This window comes from Astyanax mexicanus, chromosome 2 (assembly GCF_023375975.1).
Source record: "Astyanax mexicanus isolate ESR-SI-001 chromosome 2, AstMex3_surface, whole genome shotgun sequence".
In the NCBI taxonomy this organism is placed as follows: Eukaryota; Metazoa; Chordata; class Actinopteri; order Characiformes; family Acestrorhamphidae; genus Astyanax; species Astyanax mexicanus.
Window position 1 is genome coordinate 14,737,714 of NC_064409.1, and position 23,710 is coordinate 14,761,423.

At 38.6% G+C, this 23,710-nt stretch overlaps 1 protein-coding gene across 5 annotated transcripts in view; it reads left to right on the forward strand.

The window, feature by feature from the left end:
* Positions 1 to 23,710, forward strand: part of ano2b (anoctamin 2b) — a 103,865-nt gene that overhangs the window by 68,751 nt on the left and 11,404 nt on the right. For all 5 annotated transcript variants that reach the window (XM_022671293.2, XM_049473424.1, XM_022671292.2 and 2 more), the window contains 4 exons: positions 9,515 to 9,663; positions 16,754 to 16,906; positions 18,539 to 18,591; positions 20,489 to 20,658. In XM_022671293.2, coding sequence (XP_022527014.2) covers positions 9,515 to 9,663; positions 16,754 to 16,906; positions 18,539 to 18,591; positions 20,489 to 20,658 — 525 coding nt within the window. The remainder of the gene's footprint in view (positions 1 to 9,514; positions 9,664 to 16,753; positions 16,907 to 18,538; positions 18,592 to 20,488; positions 20,659 to 23,710) is intronic.

Sequence of the window (23,710 nt, forward strand, 5' to 3'; positions counted from 1 at the left end):
TGGCTGGAGCTGTCTGCACATGCTCAGTCCTGCATCTCTCCTCCCTAAACTGAAAGGAAGAGCCTCAAACAGATGGTGGCACCGTTTGTTCTGCTCTGATAACAACTTTGTCAGATAACTGTTTGGAAATATGCAGCAGGTTCTGAGGGCTCCTTGCTTTTCCACTGCAGGAAATCCCTAGATTACAGTTTCTGGGTCTTTCCTGTTTCTCTCAGAATTTCATTATGCTTTAGCCTCTCTTCAGTTGCACACACGCACACACACACACACACATTCCAGTGGTCCTTCACGTGTTCACACAGGCATAAATGTACCATGATAATTTCAACTAAAATGCCAATACACTTACGGTGTGTCATCATAGACAATAGATGTTTGTTCAGTGATCCTGGATAATGTTTTTATACAGATGTGCACTGAACCATATAGAAGTCTTCAAAGTCATTCCTGTCATCCTTACATGAAAAGAAAAGATCCTTCTTTCCTCTCAATGGAAGTCGAAACATTTCGACACAGTTTAAAGAACCACTGTCATATTCAAACTCTTTAGTTTTATTTCTTATTTTTTCCTTCAAATTTAGCTAGGCCAATTGTTCCACAGCTGTATATTCTTTATCACAAGTGATGCCACAACACAAGGAGAGTGAAGACTAGCACATGCCTCCTTCTATGCATGAATTCAGCCACCGCCTCTTTTCTAACTGCTGCTGATGCATCATTGCTGAGCAGTTAAGCACATCAGCTCACAGACACCTTGTGTTGACCGACATCGCCCTAGAAGTGATGAAGAGAGAGTGCCATCTACCCTCCCAAAGAGAGAGCAAGGCTCTCTAATTGTGCTCTCTCGGGCTCTGGCAGTTGCTGGCAAGCTACATGACCGGGATTCAAACCAGCAATCTCTTTACATTACATTACATTTGGCAGACGCTTATGTCTAAAGCGACTTTCAGTAGTGAAGTACAAAAAGTAATAGAAGTTTAAATAGAAGTTTATTAAAGATAGTGAGGGACGCTCCAAATCTGGTAGTGGAAGGTAGTTTGTTCCATTATTGGGGAACTCTATATGAGAACAGTCTGGATTGCTTTGTGTGAATGTTTGTTTGGTAAAGCTAGGCGGCGTTCATTGGAGGAGCGCAGCGGCTGGGATGTAGTGTAAACCTTCAGTAGTGAGTGCAGGTAGGAAGGAGTCTGTTCTGTCATCACCTTGTAGGCGATTGTAAGATCTCCTGATCATAGTGGCGAACGCTAGACCACTCAAAGCCTCTTTCCATGCTCAAACTAAATTAAAAAGTAGACGCTAAAGAACTGCAGGAAATGTTAGTTGGGCCTTCTGCATTTAATGTGGATGTGATTATGTGATTTGTTCATACAGACGGTTGTAAACAGACACTAATTGTCATGATCATTATCAGAAAGCAAAGCCTTCTGTGAGGAATTCCTGCAATACCTTTTGGCATGTCAGTTTACCCCAACCAAAGCCACATACTGCTCCAGAGCTCACACCTCACATCACACATCAAAGTCAGTCTCCTTTAGAATAAAAAAAAATAACGTAGGTGTCTGACAGGCCAAAAAAGCACATTTCCTAAAGAACATAAATCTAAGCATTTTTGTCATTTTTGAAGGTGTTGGTTTAATGGTGGTTTCATGTCATGCCTTATAGACATCCAACAAGAGTCAACATGTGGCTGACTGGTTGTCACAGGGGCTTGAGAGTACTTGATGAAAAACTAGGACATGATTTCCCCAAGGCAACGGAATGGACCTAGAGTCGAGCATTCCCGTTTACTAAAAATCCCGTTTTAACCTATTTCTCCCTCATCGTCCTTCAGAAGGGCACCAGCCCTCTCCACCGCCTCCTCAGTGTCTTCACCTCCCTTTATTAACCCTTTAAACTGCATGGGCTAGCCAGTAAACGGACCCTTTGGTTCTTCACACACATCACACACATTACATAGGCACATTACGGCATTCAAGCTGACCCCTAAATGCTTTTGCAGTCTGACAGAGACATTCTTGGGAAGCCCCTACTGTGTGTGAGCAAGCATTATCCTTCTGAAAAATGTCATTAGGAAGTCCTGCCATGAGAGGCAACATGTGGCCTTCGCACAATTATGACTGAGCTTATTACTTATTATTAGTGTCCCACTGATCACTACTTGGGGTGACCAAATATTATATGTGATGACTCCCAAAATCATCACACCTAAATTAGGGCAGTATGTTGCTCCACAGCATGAACACAAACCAGAACATGGTAGCCTTTGAGAAGCTTTTTATAGGGCAGTATGGGTAAGCTTTTTTACGCCCTCTTGTGGCAAGACCCAGTATCTGATCAGACCACACCTGTAATCATTTATATATCTGCCTCAGACATAAGTGTGTCTCAAGGATTGCAGCAGTTGTTGTAGGAGAGTTATTTCTTAGCTGCTGTAGAAGAACTGGAAAGTAGAGATCCTATACCTGTATTTAGTTTCCTGCTCTGTGGTTAACCTGCATCTACATGCACTTAACCTCCTTCTAGACCAATCAGTCTGAGTCAAAACGCCTCGCCATTATCCAATCACACCGTCCGTGTCACGTCCACATCTGTGGCATTTTTCCCACTCATTTTAATTAACATAGCGTGCTAGCTTTCAGGGGCATCCGTCCGCTGAGAGTGCTCTTCCTGTGTGCTGGGTTGTCGGTAAATGCTGGTGGCTTTTAGGTTTTGTTTCCCGTGGCTCGGCTTACATCTGCCGTGGCGTGCGACTGCAAAAGGGCTGTTTATGCTAACAGGCCTGCTGCACGCTCCCGCAACAGCGGCAGCATCAATCATTTATTGGCAACAGCACTGCTGCATGTCTTTTATTTGTGTGTGTGTGTGAGTGTGTGTGTGTTTGGAGAGAATAATTAGCACAGTATGATCATGTATGAGCATGCACAAACACATCAACTGTAAAGGTGTACATACCTCTCTGTATTGGCAGGTTTGCAGCTTCTCAGAATTACTTTCATTTCATTTTAAAGGGAATTTAATCAATAAAATTAACTAAATTCTTAGTTAATTGCTATACCAGGGGTTATGGGACAGCATTATGTGCTTTATCATGTACAGGAGTGTACTGGAAATATACCATAGCAGGCATTACCACTCCCAGTGGACAGCACAGTACAGTAGCTGGAAATAGTTGTTCATGTGAACAGATACATTGTGGGAATCATATCGACATTTTATACAGGAGATTTATACATATATAAATCTTTTTTAGGAATAAAAATAGGGTGTAAAAGTTTGTGCACACTTCTTATATAACATTGATAAAAATACATTAGTAATACCCAACCAGCCACATAGCGTGCCACTACAACCACATGGTGAAACAATAGCAACCACCAGGGGCAGATTTGGCAGTATAGTTTTAGTTTTTTCCAATGTAATTTATTGTATTCTAATATGGGATACACAGAGTGTATTATACAGGATTTGTACACTCATGAAAATCCGTAAAAAGTCATGGAATTTGAAAATAGCTATATCCAGGCCTGGATACGTTTCGGAAAAATAAAAATACCTAGAAAGTTTTGGAAAAGTCTTAAAAATTGTGTCTATAAATATTGTGTTTCCATTTATCAACGGAGAATATCTTATTTTGAGCTAACTAATACATCAGCTCAGAATTGATTAAGTGATTTAGCCCTACACAATGGAGCTCTCAGGATCTAACACACATTTTATTATTAAAAATGATGTGTTATTCATTTTAGACCTATTAAAATAAATAGATTTTTTGGTGTATTGCCATGTCTGCACTATTTTTTTAAATATTGTATGGTCATGAAAATTAGCCATAGATGCATGGAAAAGTCATTGAAAAATCATGGAAATGTATTGGTTAAAAAGTGTATGAAACCTAATTAAATATTATGCCATGTTATATCATTGATTTCTTGTATCTTGTATCATGATCTTGTATTTTCATTAATATAGAAAAAATATATTGCAATGGCAGATTTTTTCAATATTGTGCAGCTCTAATAGCAACCATCAAGCAATACCATATTCCATAGCAAGACCTAACAAGTGGTATTTGGAACACTTTAATCAGAGATATTATCTGGGATATTAATCACGAGACCAATCCCTGCTTCATATGTGAAAAAGGGTCAATGTACTAGTGGGGAAGAACCCCTCAATCACGAGATTTGTGCAAGCGCAGTATTCAATTAAAGCTAAAAAATCACTGACAATGTTTGTACATTATAAAGTCAGATTTTATTAATGATTTAAAATGTGATGTTGGCGCCGAGGGGTCCAGCGGTCTAAAGCGCTGCCACTATGAGCAGGAGGTCAAGCTGCCGGCGTCAGAGGGAGCAAAATTGGCCCTGCTCCCTCTGGGTGAGTAGATGGCGCTCTTTCCCCACATCACTCCTATGGTGATGTCTGCAGCACAGGGCGTCTGTGAGCTGATGTACCAGAGCCGAGCCGCTGTGATTTCCTCCAAGCGCGCTGTGATGCTGCTCGGCAATGCTGCATCAGCAGCAGCTCGAAAAGAAGCGGTGGCTGACTTCACATGTATCGGAGGAAGCATGTGTTAGTCTTCACCCTCCTGGTGTGTTGAGGTATCACTAGTGATAAGGGGAGTCCTAATGAATGGGTTGGGTAATTGGCCGTGTAAATTGGGGAGAAAATGGGAAAAATTAGAAATAAAATTATAAAAAAAATAAAAAAAAGTGATGTTGTTGACATGGTAATTAAACCTTTAGTTTACAGTATAACATGTCTCTCCTCATTCAAACAGAAAGGAGACTGGACTTGTATGAGTGTATATAACTGCCAGGTGGTGTATGTGAAGTATGGATGCAGAGTAAACTGACTTAAAAGTACTTAAAAATAGCTTAATTAAGCACCTTTCTAAGAGGAAACCTTTAGAGGCATTAATCTCTAAATTCTTAAATTAGAATGAAACATTTTCCCAAATCACTTTGATCAACTTCATTGTACATCCTAATGATTTACTTATGTGAAATTATATGATATTTTAAACTTGTTCTGACATTTCATAACTGTTTGACGCTGTGACACACTTCCACAGCCAGTTCTCCACACCTAACTAAAATGATTAATCTAAGGATAAATCATGATCGAATGGCGTAAACATACATGACAACCATTACAAGGCTGTTTTTGTTTCCAGTGCCACAGTTTCCAGCACTTGTGGCTATTTTAATTTTAGGAAGAGAAAAAAAAAACAATTCTCACTTTAAAGTAGTTCACGAAAGAATGCAAATGACGGGAGTGGAGTCCTTGGAAAGGCCCGAGAGAGGAGAACGAGGAGAGCGTGACTTTAAACCGATTCTCTTGTTCTGCTCTATAAATACCTACTCGTTATTGGGGAAGGCGCAGGGGCCGGAGTGTGCCTGCTGCAAAGCAGTGCGATAGAGGCCAGAGGGGACAGGAGGACTCAATATCCCACAATTCCCTCTATACTCTGACCTGACCTACATCATAGCTCTGTCCCCACAGACCCCCTACTGTATCACAGGATTTTGTCCAACCAGTGTCATTCCTAGGGCTGGCACGATATCCTGTTTTCATGTCTGATACTGATAATAGTAGAGCAACCTTGAGCATTCACCAAAATCAATAACAATCCGGTACCTTTGTCACTGTGATCAAAAGATTTCTGTTTCGAAACGTGGATTATGCTGCTTGCCATCAGCAGCCGGAGTCAGAGAGAGACAAATTTGGCCATGCTCCGTCTGGGTGGGTAGATGGTGCTCTCTTCCCACATCACTCCCAGTTTGATTTCGGTCAGCTCAGGCATCTGTGACCTGATGTATCAGAGCTGAGTTGCTGCGCTTTCCTCAGAGGACAATGGCAAACCAGTGATACTAAATTTGAGAGAGTAAGAGAAGAGGAGGATCCCTTAAACCACATTCTCAACCATTCTCAAGCCTTTTTTCTGGTCTATATGGATAAATGTAAATACATTTCTATTATCAATATTAGGGCTGTGAATCTTTGGGAATCCCACAATTCGATTCAGAATCGATTCTTGGGGTCACAATTAGATTTTTTTCTGATTCTTTCAAATCAGTTGGATTTCTTTTCCTTCGTCCTCCATACTTAAGCGGCGCAACAACAAACACTGTAACACGACACTACACGCCTCTCTGTAGCCTAATGGGGAGAGGCAGTAAGAGCTAAAACTTTCCCTGTCCTGTTGCTGCTGTCTCTCGACACTCACCTACTGTCCCACGGAGCTCAGCTACTGTCGCACGGAGCTTATTAACTGTCGCACAAAGCTTTTTAACTGTCTAGTGGAGCTCAGCTACTGTCACGCGGAGCTTTTTAACTTTCTTGCGGAGTTCATCTACTGTCCTGCAGAGCTCAGCTACTGTCCTGCAGAGCACTTTAACAGTTAAAGAGCTCCGCAGGACAATAAAAGAGTTCCGCAGGACAGCAGCTGAGCTCCGCAGGACAGTTAAAGAGCTCCGCGGTACAGTTAAAGAGCTCCGCTTCACAGTTAAAAAGCTCCGCTGTACAGTAGCTGAGCTCCGAGGTACAGTTAAAGAGCTCTGCACGACAGTAGCTGAGCTCTGCGGTACAGTTAAAAAGCTCCGCTGTACAGTTAAAAAGCTCCGCTGTACAGTAGCTGAGCTCCGAGGTACAGTTAAAAACCTCCACGGTACAGTTAAAAAGCTCAGCGGTACAGTAGCTGAGCTCCGCATGACAGTAGCTGAGCTCCGCGGCACAGTTAAAAAAAAAACCCGATACAGTTAAAAAGCTCCATGGTACAGTTAAAAAGCTCCGCATGACAATTAAACAGCTCCACGCCAAAGCAGATGTACCTGATTGATTAAAAAAAAAAAAAGAGAATCGATTCTGAATCGTTCAATGTTAGAAACGCGATGCGAGCTTGAATCGATTTTTTTTCCTGCACTCCTAATCAATATATAATGCTATGTGTAAATTTTAAATCCAGAATTTCATGAATTGCTAAGCCCAATACACTACTACTCATTATGATACTTATGGCTCAGTGATGACCAACAGCAATACTAATGATTGAATTGGCACAGCCATGGTTGGTTCTTAGTGACAATACAGTGACTATATCTTTCTCTCAGTGCATGTGCGTGTGCAGTTCACTAAGAGTGTGTGTGGGTGTGTGCATGCCTGTGTTTCTGTGTGTTCACCCAAATGCAAATGCCCCTCAACAGCTGGTAAATGGGAGCTTTAACACGGCTGAAGGAAGGCACTTATGATACAAAGGCATGCATTAAAAAGTAATGCCGTGGAAAAGGCCTGTGTTTTTTGAACATAAATAATGCAGCAGCTGCATTTAGCAAGTTTTTATTGGAGGCATTAATAGGCAGAGATATGGACCCTTCGTCCTCTGGATTTGGCCCTCAGAGATAACCCATCGCACGTGAACTCCTTCCTTCTTCAATCCTTCTCCTCCCACCGCATTCTCACTTCATGGCAGCTTTCCAAACAGTAAGGGTGGCTTTCTGGATACAGGCCAAGCCAAGTTATTGCACTTCTGAGCTGACCAATGAAAACTGCATATGCAAGTGGCTGTCTTATAAAATGTTAAGAGCTCCAGACATGTTTCCAAATGCTCTTTTAAAGTGCTAGTACCTGTATGGGACATTTCAGCATGAGTCCCATTGCTGCTAAACCAGAAAGTTGTAAGTGCTGCCTACCAATAATGCTCTATAGGTTGTGTGGTTAAGATAATGAGGTATCTAGACAAAACGTTTTCATTCATGAGCAGTTAATTGATTATGCTGAGCCAGTATCAGTCATTTGGGGCTTTGGTATCGGAAAACTTTCAAAACAAGGGAGGAATATCATAAGGACATTATCACAGAACAATAGTAATCTAAAAAGAAAATATGGAATATTTTATTTTTTCTTATTTATATTTTCTTTGAATGTAAAATAAAAATGTGCGAGAAGTTAGAAGAAGTACACAGTTAATCCTGTTGGATGTGGTTCGTCCTTTTTGGTAGTACGCTGACATTACCCTGTATACTGTGGCTCTTGATACATCACAAAGACTTGCTGTCTTGGTCACTGATGCGCCAGCAAGACGTGCACCAACAATTTTTCCTCTTTTGAACTCTGGTATGTCACCCATAATGTTGCGTGCATTGCAGTATTTTGAGGAAAACTGTGCTCTTACCCTGATAATTGAACCTTCACACACTTACTGCTCTTACTGGTGTAATGTGCAATTAATGAAGATTGGCCACCAGGCAGGTCCAATTTAGCCATGAAACCTCCCACACTAAAATGACCGATGTTTCCGTTTCATTGTCCAACCCCTGTAGGTCTGATAGGGAACCATCTATTATTATTTATTTATTTTGCATAGTGGAATATCCATGATTCTTTAAAACCACTTACAATCTACAGTGTACGTAATGTAAGTTTGTGTATGAATGTAAAATTGGATTTTATCTAGTGTAATCTGAAATGCATTCTGCCCAGGTTAGTAGATCCTAGTAGACACTACTTGGATACTGAATACATTTGAATCCCATGTGTAAACAGGTTCAGTGTGTACTGCAGTTGATAGGGGTTGTTCAGTACAGTTAGAACTATTTCCCAGTGCACAGAGTTCCCTCGGCTGACGGCTCGGCTGCACTCGGGTGCGCTCTCTTATTCCCTGTTCATGTGTTCATGTGTCAGTAGCTGGATGACACCTGCTTTTCCTCCTGCTTGTCCTTTAATGACCACTGTGCTTGAGGGGCCAGGGTGATGGATGGGCCTGAGTAGAGGAGCAGACGTGACACCTGGTGTCTGGTGTCTGCGGTAGACGAGGTGGACACATACAGATAGGGCAAGGACTTGTGCAATTAAAGGTCAGTTTGCTCTCACTGGCCGCTGCGGTGTCGGCGTCGTGGTGTTCTGTTGCCTGGCTGCAGTTACATGCAGATACATGCCCTGTGTGTGTGTGTTTGTGTTTGACAACTTACTTCTGAACACAGTTGGAGGAGAGCAATACAGTGGAACTGTAAACAGTAATAGATATGTGTGAGTTGTGAGGAATCTGAAGAGTGTAGTTCTGTTTATGTTTCCTCTTTTTATAGGTGACTAGATAAGATAAACAATTCAATGGAAGGGTATTCTGTTGGATCCAGATCCGTAACACTGAATGCACCGTCATTTTCATGAAACCAGTTCGAGAAACTTTTGCTTTAGCTGTTAGGAAACGAGTATAGTGTGGTCATGAAGGCTTGTAGGATGAAGCACGTTTTTTATAGGATGAAATGGTGTGTGTAGTAGTAGGCCACACACAGCACATCCCCCTATCCAGGCACCACTACACCTCTGAATAGAGGCCTTTTTAGACCTTTAAACAGTATCAGTTTACCATTTCAAATGATACTTGTAATGTATTAATCAAAATCATAATAATTTGAATTAAAGAATGACATTTTTGTACATTTGAAATGAACATTCAATAATTTGGTCCCTTTCACCTACTTAATTTCCTAAAAGTACCTATCTGTACGTGCAGGAAGCTGAAGAAACTCTTCCGCACGATAAAGGAGAAGAAGATGATCCCGGAGGAGCGAGAAGAACAGGCGGGCCGAACTCTGCGCCAGTGGCACCTGGATTACAACCTGGAGCCCTTTGATGGTCTCACACCTGAATACATGGAGATGAGTGAGTGATCAGAGCTGACAGAACGCTGGGGTTGGTGAGGGTGGGGGAGGAATAAAACCCAGTGGTCAAAAACCTGTAAAAGAAGCTTTCCTGCAGAGTTCAGTTCCCTTCTAAAGTGAATACACAGCCTGCCCCTAGGGGTAGCACTTTTACTACAGAGCAGTCTTCATAAGGCTACATAAGGCCTACTTAAGTTTTCATGACACAAATCTGATAAAAACATTTAAAAGAAAACATACGAAATTGACTCATTCTTATAAGCAACATTTTGTTATCAAGCTGGTTTTACTTTATTATAATAATTAATTAATTATATATATATTTTTATAACGTTAAAAAATCAGTGGGCTACATAAAAATATAAGACACCACGTAAAAATGATGAGTTTCTTTGATTTAACCCAATTGAAAATGGATTATCACAGTCATCAAACCAAGATGAACTGCTTGAATTTTTGCACCAGGAGTGGAATAAGGTTATCCAAAGGAAGTGTGTAAGACTTGTGGAGTAGAACATGCCATGAAAACTCTGATTAAAAACCAGGGTTATTCCACCAAATATGGATTTCTGAACTGAACTGAAAATATTATGAATATGAAATTGTTTTTTTTTTGCATTATTTGAGGTCTGAAAGCTCTGCGTCTGACTTTCCTGAAAAAAACTTGACATAAACATACAAAAACTTAATAATGGAAAAAAAAATGGAAATCAGTTTGTCATTATTATACCCTAGAAAATGTTAGAACAGCTGAGGCCTTTTTGGAATAAAACTTTCATTAATGTAATTTGAGCTTTACTTGAGCCATATTGCATGGACATGTAACTAAATAAGTGTAAAATGTAATTCACAGAAATGTTAACAACAAAGGTTTGCTTGGTCTTTCTGTCATATTTAAACCCCATGCACTGGGAAGAGATTTTGTGTGGTTGGCAAAACACCTGGCCTCTTTATTTCCAGGACCAGGATTGGTAAACCACTGGGGTTGGTAACCACTCACTCAAAGCACTGAACACATTTGATTGACCTTTGTTTGAAGAGTCTGTGAGTGTCTCTGGAATTCATTTTCATGGATAAATTATGCCGTGTGAATCCTGCGTTTGTTTGTCAGATGTGTTAACAAACTGTGACAGATTCCATTAGCGAGCTTGATGTGTGTACTCGTCTCCAATGCTGATGGTTCAACATTAGATGTGTTTTACACCATCATCTGTGTTCCATATAACTCGAGTCTGGAGGTCTAAAAGCTGACTAGGATAACATTTAAACCCGTGCAAATTAAAAGCTTCACCTCTTTTCCTGCAGTACCATTTAAAAGAAAATAAAGTAAATTTTATTAGATAAACTCGAGCAAAGTCTAATATATTTCACAAGTATACTTCATGTAATAAGTATACTGATATCAATGTATTGGGAGTATTTGTAAAAGTGTACTTATTCAATAAACACTTAAGTTTATAAATATATTCTTTAAGTGTAAGAGTTGTAAACTTTGAAGTTTACATCTTTGAAAGTACATTTTTAGGTATACCCTGTGTAAACAACTAGTTTAATAGTTTTTATACTGTAAGTATAATCTTTTTTTTTGAGAAATTGACATGGTTAAAGTATTTAGATATACTACTAAGTCTCTATTCAGCCATTGTTTTTTATTATATTTGAGGAGTATACAACTCTGGAAAAAAAATAAAAGACCACTTAAAAATAATTAGATTTTTTTATTTCACCAAATTAAAAGAAACTCTGCAATATAATCAAGAGGAAGATGGATGATCACAAGTCATCAGACCAAACTGAACTGCTTGAATTTTTGCACCAGGGTTGGCATAAAGTTATCCAAAAGCAGTGTGTAAGACTGGTGGAGAAGAACATGCCGGGATGCAGGAAAACTCTAAGGTTATTCCACCAAATATTGATTTCTGAACTCTTAAAACATTACTTCTCTGCATCTTTTTTTTTTTTGTTTTTTGCAAATAAATGCTGTAAACAACAATATTTTTATTTGGAATTTGGGAGAAATGTTGTTTGTAGTTTATAGTATAAAACAACGATGTTCCTTTAACTCAAACATATACCTATAAATAGCAAAATAAGAGAAACTGATTCAGAAACTGAAGTGGTCTCTTAATTTTTTTCAGAGTTGTATGTATTTGTTGAATATATGTACTTCACTTCACTTTAAGTACACTTAAACTATTATAAACATTTCCACTGGACTACACATAAACAGATGTAAGAAATCAGAATAATATATTTGTTTTCTTGATCAATTAAACATTTTAAATAAAATTGCATTGAATGATAAAATATAAGAACCTGACTTAAACCAACATTTTACTTCATAACAAATTCCACCACAAATACACAGTCTTTAGAGAAGTTTAGAATATGTGTCATGCATGCATGCCTTTCTGCCTACTTCCAATTCTGTATATCCTACCTCAAACCACAAGCCTAATGTAGTAAAACTGTAGGAAAGCAGGAGCTGTTGATAAAGCTGCTTTATTTAATGGTCCAGTTTTTAGGGCAGAGATTCTGAGAAATCTCCTAAAACTCAAAAGATTCGGACCAAACTAAGCATGTCCACGTAGCTAGCTATCTTCCAGCAATGCGATTAGATTTATCAGAATGCTGTGGGAATTTTCTCAACATAATAACAGAATTCTGTGTAAAGATTATTTGTGGATGATGAGGTCGTGTTGTTTGCGTTGATCACGCACACCAGGGACTGGGCTTTTATGTCTTTGAACCAGCTTTGTACTGTAGGAGTTCCTAAGTAATTGCAGTCTAATTCTAATTCACTCTTCCAGTGAAGAGGAACTGTGTGATAAGTTGTTTACCTCTGTTGTAGTTATGACGTTATGCAACAGCCTCCTGCTGTCCTAATGTCTGGTTGGCTGTACATAAACATATGCTCACATTGCAGCAATTTTTCAGACTACCATGACTAATTTATGTGGGTTCAGACTTGCTTAGTGTTCTAAGACTTAGAGAAGCAGAAATTTAAAATATCACCTGCACATATTAGTGCAGTTTAGTAGTTCAGACCAAAAGTGAGAACACAAAGAGCTCTGAAATAGCTGTGTCACATTCTGTGGAGAGATACAGCTCTCAGGTAAGAGTATAGCAGCTCAGGCCTGGGCGTTTTTTTGAAGCCTGCCCTCCAGCCTGATCTGCGTAAGCCATTGTTTTGCTGCAGAGAGAAAATAGCGATTGTCAATCAAGTCAAAGCTGGAAATGTCGTTTCCCACAAAGGTTATGTTGCATCTGTGCTGAGCTGGCAGGAGGCAGTTTTGTGTTCTCTCAGCACAGACAGAGAGTGAGGGTGATCCGTAGGTGTTTTCCCGTCACTGTGGATCCCTGGTTACGTGGCCTCACTAATGTAGAGTCATTTCTTTGTCAGGATTCTAACAGATTTAAGTTGCTAAAACAATATAAAAAAAGATACACATCTTTTATACAGATGTGGAGTCTTGATGCATGGAGTACTGTTTTAACACTATGGCCAATGGAAGAAAATAGGATATAGCTTAAAAAATTCTTTAAAAAACTGTGATTGTCTAAAGTATGTAATGTAAAAAATACAAGGGAAATCTAAAAAGTGGTAATTCAGGGAAATAAGCGGAAATGTATCTAGAATTTACCTTTGGGGATCAATAAAGTATCTGTATATCTATCTATCTAAATTAAATACAATATGTTGTATATGCTATATTATATTTAAATATGTGATCACAGTGTTAACACTGTTCAGAGATAATATAACTAAGCTAATACAGCTGAATAAATGTATTTTAAACGTCCATTCAAAAATCTAATTTTTAGTCAGTCGAAAATGGAGCTTATAAAAAAGGAAATCGCTAATAAAATCACTAATAAAACTACAATGTCAGCATGCTGCTAGTTTTAGATTTCAGATTTCCACATAAGAATAAATGTAAATACTTCTCTATTACATATTAATGTGCTGTTCTATTTAGATCATGTAATTTCATGACTTGCAAAGTAAAGTACACAAGGAGTGTTGTGTAATTTGGGGTTAAACGTCTGGAACTGTTTAAAACTGTACAAAACAGGTTACTACATTAATATTTTAAGCATATCGTAACCTGCCAAACATGATAAGATAAGATAGCAATTGGAAAACAGCCGTTTTCTGTTGGAGGTGGAACAGCAGTTAACTCTGTTGGAATGTGGTCCCTGTTGTCCTCCCCTGTTTTAAATTTTCTAAAATTTTCCAAAAATCACATTTAGTCATTTGCAATATTAAAGTACAAAAAAGTGAATAATTATGAGCATATCAGTAAGATTTAAACAGCCACCATTTACAGTTAAACAAAGTTTTATTACACAGCTTTGGAAAAAATAAGAGACCACCTAAAAAAAGGATGAGTTTCTTTGATTTTACCAAATTAAAAAAAAACCTCTGGAATATAATCAAGAGGAAGATGGATGATCACAAGCCATCAAACCAAGCTGAACTGCTTGAATTCTTGCACCAGGAGCATAATGCATAAAGCAGTGTATAAAACTGGTGGAGGAAAACATGCCAAGATGCGTGAAAACTGTGATTAAAAACCAGGGTTATTCTACTAAATATGTATTTCTGAACTCTTAAAACTTTATAAATTTAAACTTTTGTTCTTTGAATTTTGGGGTCTGAAAACTCTCCATTTCTTTTTTTGTTATTTGATCCATTTGCCATCTTTTTGCAAATAAATGCTCTAAATGACAATATTTCTATTTGGAAATTGGTAGAAAAAGGTGTCCGTAGTTTATATAATAAAATAAGAATGTTCATTTTAATAAAAAAAAACTGTAAATAGCAAAATCAGAGATACTGATTCAGAAACTGAAGTGGTGCCTTATTTTTTTCCAGAGCCGGTGGTTTTAAATAAGAGTAAAGTATAGCAGTTTAATATTTAGATCAAGACCTAACTGGACCAACCTACAATAAGGCCATTTTTGTCAATAGGTTACGACAGAAAGTGACTGTTATCTATTGCAGGGGTGTCCAGTCTTTTTCTTAAAGGTCATCTGTGGCTCGAGGCTTTCTTACACATTCCAAACAAGCTGGAGCACACCTAACTACACTCGTTTAATTAACCGCTCTCACAGAGGCATGTTATGTTGTGAGTAAATATGTCTCTGCTTACTTTCTCTCCAGTTTTATTTTTTCCTTTCTCTTTAATTCTCTTCTGCAGCTTCTCCTGCTCTTCTCAGTGAGAGTAAGTGATGCTGGATGACAGCAGCTGCTTTTTCAGCAGTCTGCTGACTGTCTCACCCCTGACTGTCTGCTCCTGTCTAGCCAGATTTTTACTTATTAATCCGACCTGCACCTTTACTGCCTGACTTTTAAACCATTGCCTAAAAATATATGAACACCTGAGCATGAGCTCGAACTTCTCTATAAAAGCAATATGAAAAAAAACAGTGGAACTCTATATAAAGTGATGATGTGTTGTTGATAATGACATTTCGACGGGTCATTTTAATAATTCCTTGTCCTGGTGATCTACCACTCCAGCTCTAACACCCCTGACTCGTCCCTGAAGGCTTTACTGGATCAGTTTGAGATTAGGAGGGAGGTAAATTTTGTAGGGTGATTGATCACCAAGACCAGAAATGTGCATCCCTGCCTTTAACCTTGGTAATGTGTGGGTATTTATTTCAAGCAAAGATAGGCTAGAGGAAAGTTTAATAATGCAGTAGTAGGCCAGTGTCCCGAGTTTTAATACAGCTGTAAAGTCAACTTATTTAGATACAGTTTACCATAATCGAGAGGAAGAATCACCATGCAGATATGGCATCTTTTGATTCAACTGACCACATGACTGTTTTCCATTTTGCCTGAGTCCATTTTAAATGAGCTTTGTCTCAGGGAAGACAGCCGTGTTTCTAGGAGGTGTCGACATATGGCTTCTTTGCGGTGAACTGTGTTCAAAAAAAGTGTTTTCTAGAAGTGTTCCTGAGCTCATACAGTAATTTCTAGTACAGTCTGTTTTTAATGAAGTGCCACCTGAGGGCCAGAAGATCACCAGCATTCAATACTGACTGTCAGCCTTGTCCCTTACACACACAGATTTCTCTGAATCTTTTGTTGATATCCAAAGTCTTTACAAATTTACACTGAGAAATGTTTTTCTGAAACTTTTCTACAGTTTTTTTTGCAGAACCACTGCCCATATTTGTTTCTGAGAGACTCTCAAAAAAGTGCTCTGTTTCAGTGTTAATTTCGTTGACGAATAATTTATATGTCAACAAAGATTTTTCCCAAGACAAAAATGAGAATATAACTAAATAAAAACAAGCGGGGTAGTCATCCAATCAGTACCCATCTCTTCTGGCGCTGTCAGATACAATTTTTTTTATGTAAAATATTTACAGTCACATACCTACAATTAAAATATACATTACACCATATATAAGTATCTTTCACATTCAAACATTAACAATATTACACAACTGGTTAATTAATGTTTAATTTTCTATAGGTTTATAGTTAATAATTCAAGGGATCTGATGAAAAAGCATTTGTATTTACACCCTTTACATTTTACTCGACTAAATTGACTGTTGTTTTAGTCGACTATATTCTTGTGATATTTACTCGACTAAAACTAGACTAAAACTAAAAACATTTTAGATGACTAAATTATGACTAAAACTAAATGCTATTTTCGTCACAAGACTATGACTAAAACTAAATTAAAAATGATGTTGTTTTCCACAATGAACTATAATAACCCTGCTGTCAGAAACCAGCATTATCCAATACAATTTAAATCAAGCTAAATCTGAAACTGTTTAAGCCTGTGTAAACAGAAATCAGCACCTTGGTAATATCCAGCACACACAGATGATGGTGTAAAATGAGTCTGCAGTCTGAGACCTTCTTGCTTTTGATCAGATCAGGTATGTATAAACACTGTGACATAGCGGAGTGTGAAAGCTCACAGTCTGGGTCGTGTTTATTGCTCTTGAACGTTTGCAGATTGAACAGGCACGAGCATGATGAAAGTGATACTGAGGCTCTTTATCTCACTCGTCTGTTTGTTTGTGTGTTTCTTTCTTTCTCTCCTCACACACAGTCATACAGTTTGGCTTCGTCTCCCTCTTTGTGGCCTCCTTCCCCCTGGCTCCACTCTTCGCTCTCCTGAACAACGTCATCGAGATCCGATTGGATGCTAAGAAGTTTGTCACTGAGCTGCGCAGGCCAGATGCAGTGAGAGCGAAAGATATCGGTATGTTATTTATACTTATCTGTATGAGTGACAGACAGTACGGCTGCATTCACTTCAGCTTTATTGCTCAATGCTTTATTTAGATCTGATCTTCTGTATGATGGGTCACAGTCATGTTTGTACACAACCCACATGCCCACATTTTCTCATAAAGCTAACTTCTTCTGATAAGTGATGAAGGCAGTGCTATGTGCATTGAAGAAAAGCCCAAATTAAACAGAAAGGTAGGGTGTGCAACTGTCTGCACACTGGCATTATAAAGACATTGGGCCTCATTTATAGCACTTTCTTAAAAAAACAGTAAAAATGCACCATCTGAAAACAGTGCTGCTGGAGTTGTAGGATGATCAACATAAACTGTGCAGCAACAGATGAGCTCCTGTCTCTGAATTTACATCTACAAGGTGGAGCAGCTTTAGGTAGGAGTATCTAATAGAGTTGACAGTGAGGGACTGTGTTTAAAAACTCCAGCAGCATTGCTGCATCTATTGACAGTTCAGTCTTTACCAGTGTCACAGTAAACTAGTTTGTATCAGTCTCTAAGTGGATAGTATTGTGTCTTAGAATTGAAATTTAAATGTTCTCCTTCAAGTGTGTTGAGCTTGCCTGATAATTTTACTTTAGTGTGGTCACCTACCTTTGGCCTGAAGTACTGGCACTGCACTTTTTACCCTTTGGTGCAATCACATGGTTATATACTGCACATTTTTAATGCGACACACAAAAAAAATTGTATCTTCACAGTTGATTAGTTTATATCTAAGTAGTTTGTAACAAAAAGTTTATAGTCTTCAACCAGTCAAAATGGGCACGACACCCTGCTGCTCATTGAGCTCCATTGGCTACCAGTTGATGCTCGCATCAAATTCAAAACTCCCACAATCGCCTACAAGGTGATCACAGAACAGCTCCTTCCTACCTGCACTCACTCCTGAAGGCTTACGCTACCTCCCGGCCGCTGTGCTCCTCCAATGAACGTCGCCTCGCTTTACCAAACAAACATTTACACAAAGCAATCCAGACTGTTCTCATACAGAGTTCCCCAATGGTGAAACAAACTACCTTCCACTACCAGATCAGGAGAATCTCTCACTATCTTTAATAAACTCCTGAAGACAGAGCTCTTCAAAGAGCACTAACTCTCCTAACACCTCTAACTAACTACCTTCTACTACCAGATCAGGAGAATCTCTCACTGTCTTTAATAAACTCCTGAAGACAGAGCTCTTCAAAGAGTACTTACTCTCCTAACACCACTAACACACTAACTACTTCTAACCTCATTTCCTTCTACCCCTTCTCTACTCCTCTATCCCATTATTCCCTTTGACCTCCGTTAAGCCCTATTTAAATATATTTTTTTACCTTTAACTTCTATTACAGGAAAAATGGAAATACAGTATTAGGTTTCTGTAGAGAAAAGAGACATCTACTCACAGGTTGTAGGTACTGAATGCAGATCCATTATTTTTTTCATTTGAAAAGGCCAGATTTTTTTTCTATTCAGGATTTATTTTTCCCCTTTAGCCCCATGATATGAATGTAGGCTATGCAGTGGGCGGCCTGAACATTGATTTGTAACAGATGATCTGCTTTGGGAATTTAACCTCTGTGTTCATTTTTCTCTTTCAGGAATCTGGTACAACATCCTGAGCGGCATGGGCAAGTTTTCAGTCATCATCAACGTAAGTGTCAGATTCCCTCTTTAGGCCAAGAGTTCTCAAAACCGGTCCTCGGGAGTCTCCCTAAAATGTAAACTCCTGAAAACAAAAAGTACTCTCAAAGATTATTTCAGCGAGGCCACAGAAGATCAGTTTTTGAAAATCTGCTTAGTATTTTTTTTAAACATTTGTTTTTGAAAGTGCAGTTTACAATTGCCATCAACAAAAAAAGTCACAGGCTGTGTGCTAATTACTTAAAACATAACTAATATTATAAGCTGTATGTTTTATTCTATTGACTAGTTGTATTTAGTAGGTGGATTCTGGTCCATGTCTGGACATAAATACAAAAAAAATCTACCATAAAAAGTGTCCTCAAAAACAGAACAACAAAATAATCTTAACGGTACGGGTTCGAAACAATATTAATTTAATAACTCATTTTATGCTAACAGAAAGTGATGTTTTGAAGTTTTTTTTATACCTACTTTCGTCAGTGCAAGTTCTTCAGCAGTCACTGCTGCTGCACTCACATCCTTAGCCACTTTTTTCTTTCAATATTTTCTGGATATGAATATTTTCAGATTAAATAGATTGAATGTTTTCAGATCTATACTACATACTTAAAGACTAGACATTTTAATAATTAATACATACTTCGGACACACCCACACTCTTATGAATGGAAGTGATGAACTGGGAGGAAGAAGAGTTTCCCCTGCTGTCAGTCCATTCTGGGAGAGGACTCTGCCCCCTGATAGGCTGTGGGTCGGTAGTGAGGATTATTCTGCCTCCAGTGTCAGATAAGCCTGGGATTACAGCTGCTCTACTTAATATGGGCCAGAGGTCTCAAATGCAAACATATGATGGAATGGTTTGAACTGTAGTGTCTAAAGCAGGTTGTGGAAAGAGCAAAAGATTGATATGAATATGATTTCAAGGTGCTCACAGCATTATACTTACATTTCACACATAATCTTATGAGATCATTTAATATGGTCTGTATTACAGTTGCATGTGTTGTATTTTATATTCAATAAAAAGTCAATTATTTTGGGAATTTAAAAAAAAGAGGACAGCCTTTTCCCTAATTTTTCCAAGTTCCAGGTTAGTTCACAAAGCCCTGGCGATGTTATTTTAATAGAATTTAATAAAAATGATTTATACATTATGAGAAAAATAAGCAGGCTGGACCTCAGGCTAGTGTGGTCAGCCTGTGTAAGCTGGCCTGTATCTCCTCCAGAGCTCAGAGAACATTAGCATTAGCTCTGTTTCTTCAGGTTGACTGTGTTTTACTTAGAACTTAAGTTGCTGAATAGCAAAGTTACTAAGATTTCTCATTCATAACTTATTAAAAAAAATTTCTTAACTAATCATGGGTGTGTAACACGAAATAAACCATTCAGCGTGTCTCTTACTATTCACTTTAAGAGCCAGGCACACACTGACTTTAATTAGTATTTTAAAGCTGTGAAGGTGAGCAAGCAGGTAATTTACGGAAACAGCATTGTTATTTCATTATGTATTCTGTTTTTTGTTGATGTACAAATTGTGTGTGTTATGAACGCAGCGCACCTGCATAGCTAAGACAGGTATGAACGTTTGACAGGTGACTGTTCTCAGGGTTTAAATTAGTCAGTGGTGCACCTGCGTTTTCTGCCGTCAAGATAGCAATACGGCAGAAATTTACCTCAACACACCTCACTACAAAACCACCACGCCCATCGCCATAGATATGTTTTTAAAATCCGTCACTTTTTTAATGAAGCTGGCTTGGTTGTGTGCAAAAATGAATTGAAGTGAATGGGAGTAATGGGAGATGAAAAAACAAAAAATATCAGAAAATCTGAAAATAACATTACACTTTGATTTGGAGGTTAATTCTTTAGATAAATCATCTTCGTCTTTGTCTTTTTTTCAGGCTTTTGTCATCTCCTTTACATCAGACTTTATTCCACGACTGGTTTATCAGTACATGTACAGTGAGACCGGCACCATGCACGGCTTCATCGACCACACCCTGTCCTACTTCAACGTTAGCCATTTCAAAGAAGGCACAGCGCCTTCTGGCTCCACCATCACAGTCTGCAGGTGAGGCCCTCATCAGTGATTCCAAACTTTTAAATTTAAAAGGAGTGTGAAACTTTTATACATGCTAATAACACTCCATCTGTACCACAAAATCTCCATGAACTGCATTGTGATTTAAATTGCATTGGATGGATTATTGCGGGACACCATTTGGAACCTCTACAACTCCATGTTGAAATGATATTAGTCTATTCATTTTTTTTATTGTTTCTGGTAACCTTCATGTAATCGTTGTATTAAAGTGTATTCAGCGTCGTTTTCCCTGTCTCACCATAAAGCCGTGTCACTAGTTCAGCTCACACTATGCCTCCCTCACTTTTACAGCTCAACACTATAAAAACTCTTCAGCCAGCTCAGCAAAACTGTACCGCAGTCCAACTCTGTACTTTATTCCTGTAGTAGAGTCACAGTGAAGTTGAGAAAAGATGACTTCACACTCTTGTGTTAACATGGGGCAGCCTGGGTCTTAATGGGTTGGATGCTGTACTGGCCTTCCTCGCGGGCTTTAAATCTTTAATCATGTATTAAAACACTGACATCATGTGTCTAAAGCCATTGCTCCCCCATAACGGGCCAGTGGAGTCCAGCACGGGCGGTTGTCGGCCCCTTAAGCTTAAGAAGAAACTACTGTATCTTCAGGTTCTGCTGCTTTATGTGGCAGGGCTGTTTTCAGATTGATATTCTGAATGATTTGTGTAACACCGTAATTGGTTGTTTTGTTGTAACTGGTCTGTCAGGAAAGGATTATTCGAATGGTTTTCACACATAGATCATATTACACAGAGTCTCCAGGGAATTACATCCCCCTCGCCTCTACAATTCCTGCAAATTATGTACATGAAAAGAAGAGAGATCTGAAGTCATTTGTCTAGCAGTGTTCATGTTTATGACTGGCCCGCCTTCTTGACACGGATAAATCATAGCTTAAATAAGGTAAATTACACGGTAGCACTGCTGAGACATTGATTCAGACTGGACTGGTTATACCTGTAGGGCTGAACGTGAAGTCAAGTTTAACACTATAAGTAGTTATGTTTGTTATAGGTCAACACTTATTTAAGAGTAAGTCTAAATAATACCATTTATATATATACAATTTATGCCGTTTTTACATCACCTTAAAAATAGCCGGTTGATCAAGAGGTTTTGTGTCCACACATTGGTCCAAAGTAGTTTTTTGAGCAATACCATTAAACAATCCTCTAAAATAGTATTTCTGTAACCAATCCACTGGGACCTTGGGATGTTCCAGAGTTTTGCTCTCTCCCCATGTACTATGACTTAAATCAGAGGAAAAATCTGGTTATTGGAGGCTGTTCTCATTTAAGATGCAAACAAGTCATGTTTGAGCATGAATACTACAAATACCCTCAAATACAAGACAAATTGAAGATAAAAACTGAGTTTGAAACCAAGTACAATTAGCATTAAGTCAGCAAAAATGTAGTACAGTTAGAATCAATCTAGAGATAATCCAAAAAATATTATGTTTAAGACAAATCTAAGTACAAATACTATCAAGTCTAAGACAAGTCCCACCACAAATAGTAAAAGATGGTACAAATACCATCAAGCTGGAGACACAGGTACAAATATTACTTGCAGGGCTGCATCTAAAGACTATTTTAGTAGGCAACTAATCTGTCGATTATTTTTCCTATTAATCGATTAGTCAACGATTATTTCTGCCATCCCTCCCCCTAAGCTTGCTGTGGGTTCCGCTTATGTTTCTAACTTTCACTAATGGTTCAAAACGATAGACACAGCTGAAAAGTGCGATTTAAATGCCCTTCAAATGTCTAGAATAATGTCCTTTGAATGTGAATGTGCTTATTTATAATTAGTGAGGAAAAGTGAGATCTGTTTTGGAGACGGAGGGTGTGTTTTGGTCCCCAGTAATTTGTGTAGTTCTACTAATTGACGATTAGTTAATAACGACCATCTGTCGACAAATGTTTCTCATCGACATTGCCGATTATATAGACTCATCGTTGCAGCCCTAACTACTAGTTTAATACAAATCTAAGCAGTAGCACTTTAGTTTAGTCTGAAAAAAACTAGGGGTACAAACACTTGAACTGAGTTAAAAAAGGGAGAGTACAGAGAATGAAGTCTTAAAAACATCAGAGTGCAAGTACCCAGGAATACCCAAGTCTGAATACAATTACTGTTAAGTCCACACCAAGTCTAAGACAAATGCTGTTGGGTCCAAAAACTGATCTTCCAGTACAGGTTCAAAGGCTGTAATTTTAATTAAAAATCCATTCACAAATGCCATGAAGTCATTGACAAATCTGAGTATAAATACTGCTGACTCAGAACAAGAAACGACAAGTTGAGGGAAGTGTCAGGGACATTTTATTTTTTAAAATCACATGGTCAGTTTGAACGACGACCACTGTTCTGATAAGTGGTGATAATTACACTCTGCTAACTTCATTCTTTCATGTCTTTTCCTGTGTTTTCCTTGTGATAAGGTAGCAGTGGGATTATAGTGTGGCATTATACAGCAGTAATTGGAAGGGAATCATCCTCAGGGTAGGGTGTAGTGAGTTTAGAAGTGTTAGCTGAATATATAAAGAGAGAGAGAGAAAGAAAGAGTGTGAGAAACCTAAATAGATAAAGTTCCACAGCAGGATGCCATCACACACTCTGAAGTGCAGGGTCTGGGGGCTGCTTTGACACAAGCCGGAGGGCAGCGGTGAAGAATGCTAGTAAAGAATGCTGTTATCAGAGACAGACGGACTCTGCTGGTGCGGTGCTGGACTCTCAGACACTTGGGAACGAGATGACCCCTTTTTGGGCACACGTTAGTCACTCTCCCTAGAGGCCCTGGTGGCACCATGACGTCATGGTCATATCACCCCCTCTGTGTTTGTTTGTGTAAGTATATGAGGGAAAGTGGTTTAGGGGTGATACAGACAGTAGATTGGTCTCAGTAGTAAATTTTTAAAATATACAGTAATGGATTTGATCTCCCAAATCAAATAAACCCTCCACTTTTCCATATATGCAGTTTTTGCTGAAATAACTCTATGTAAACAAGGAGCTT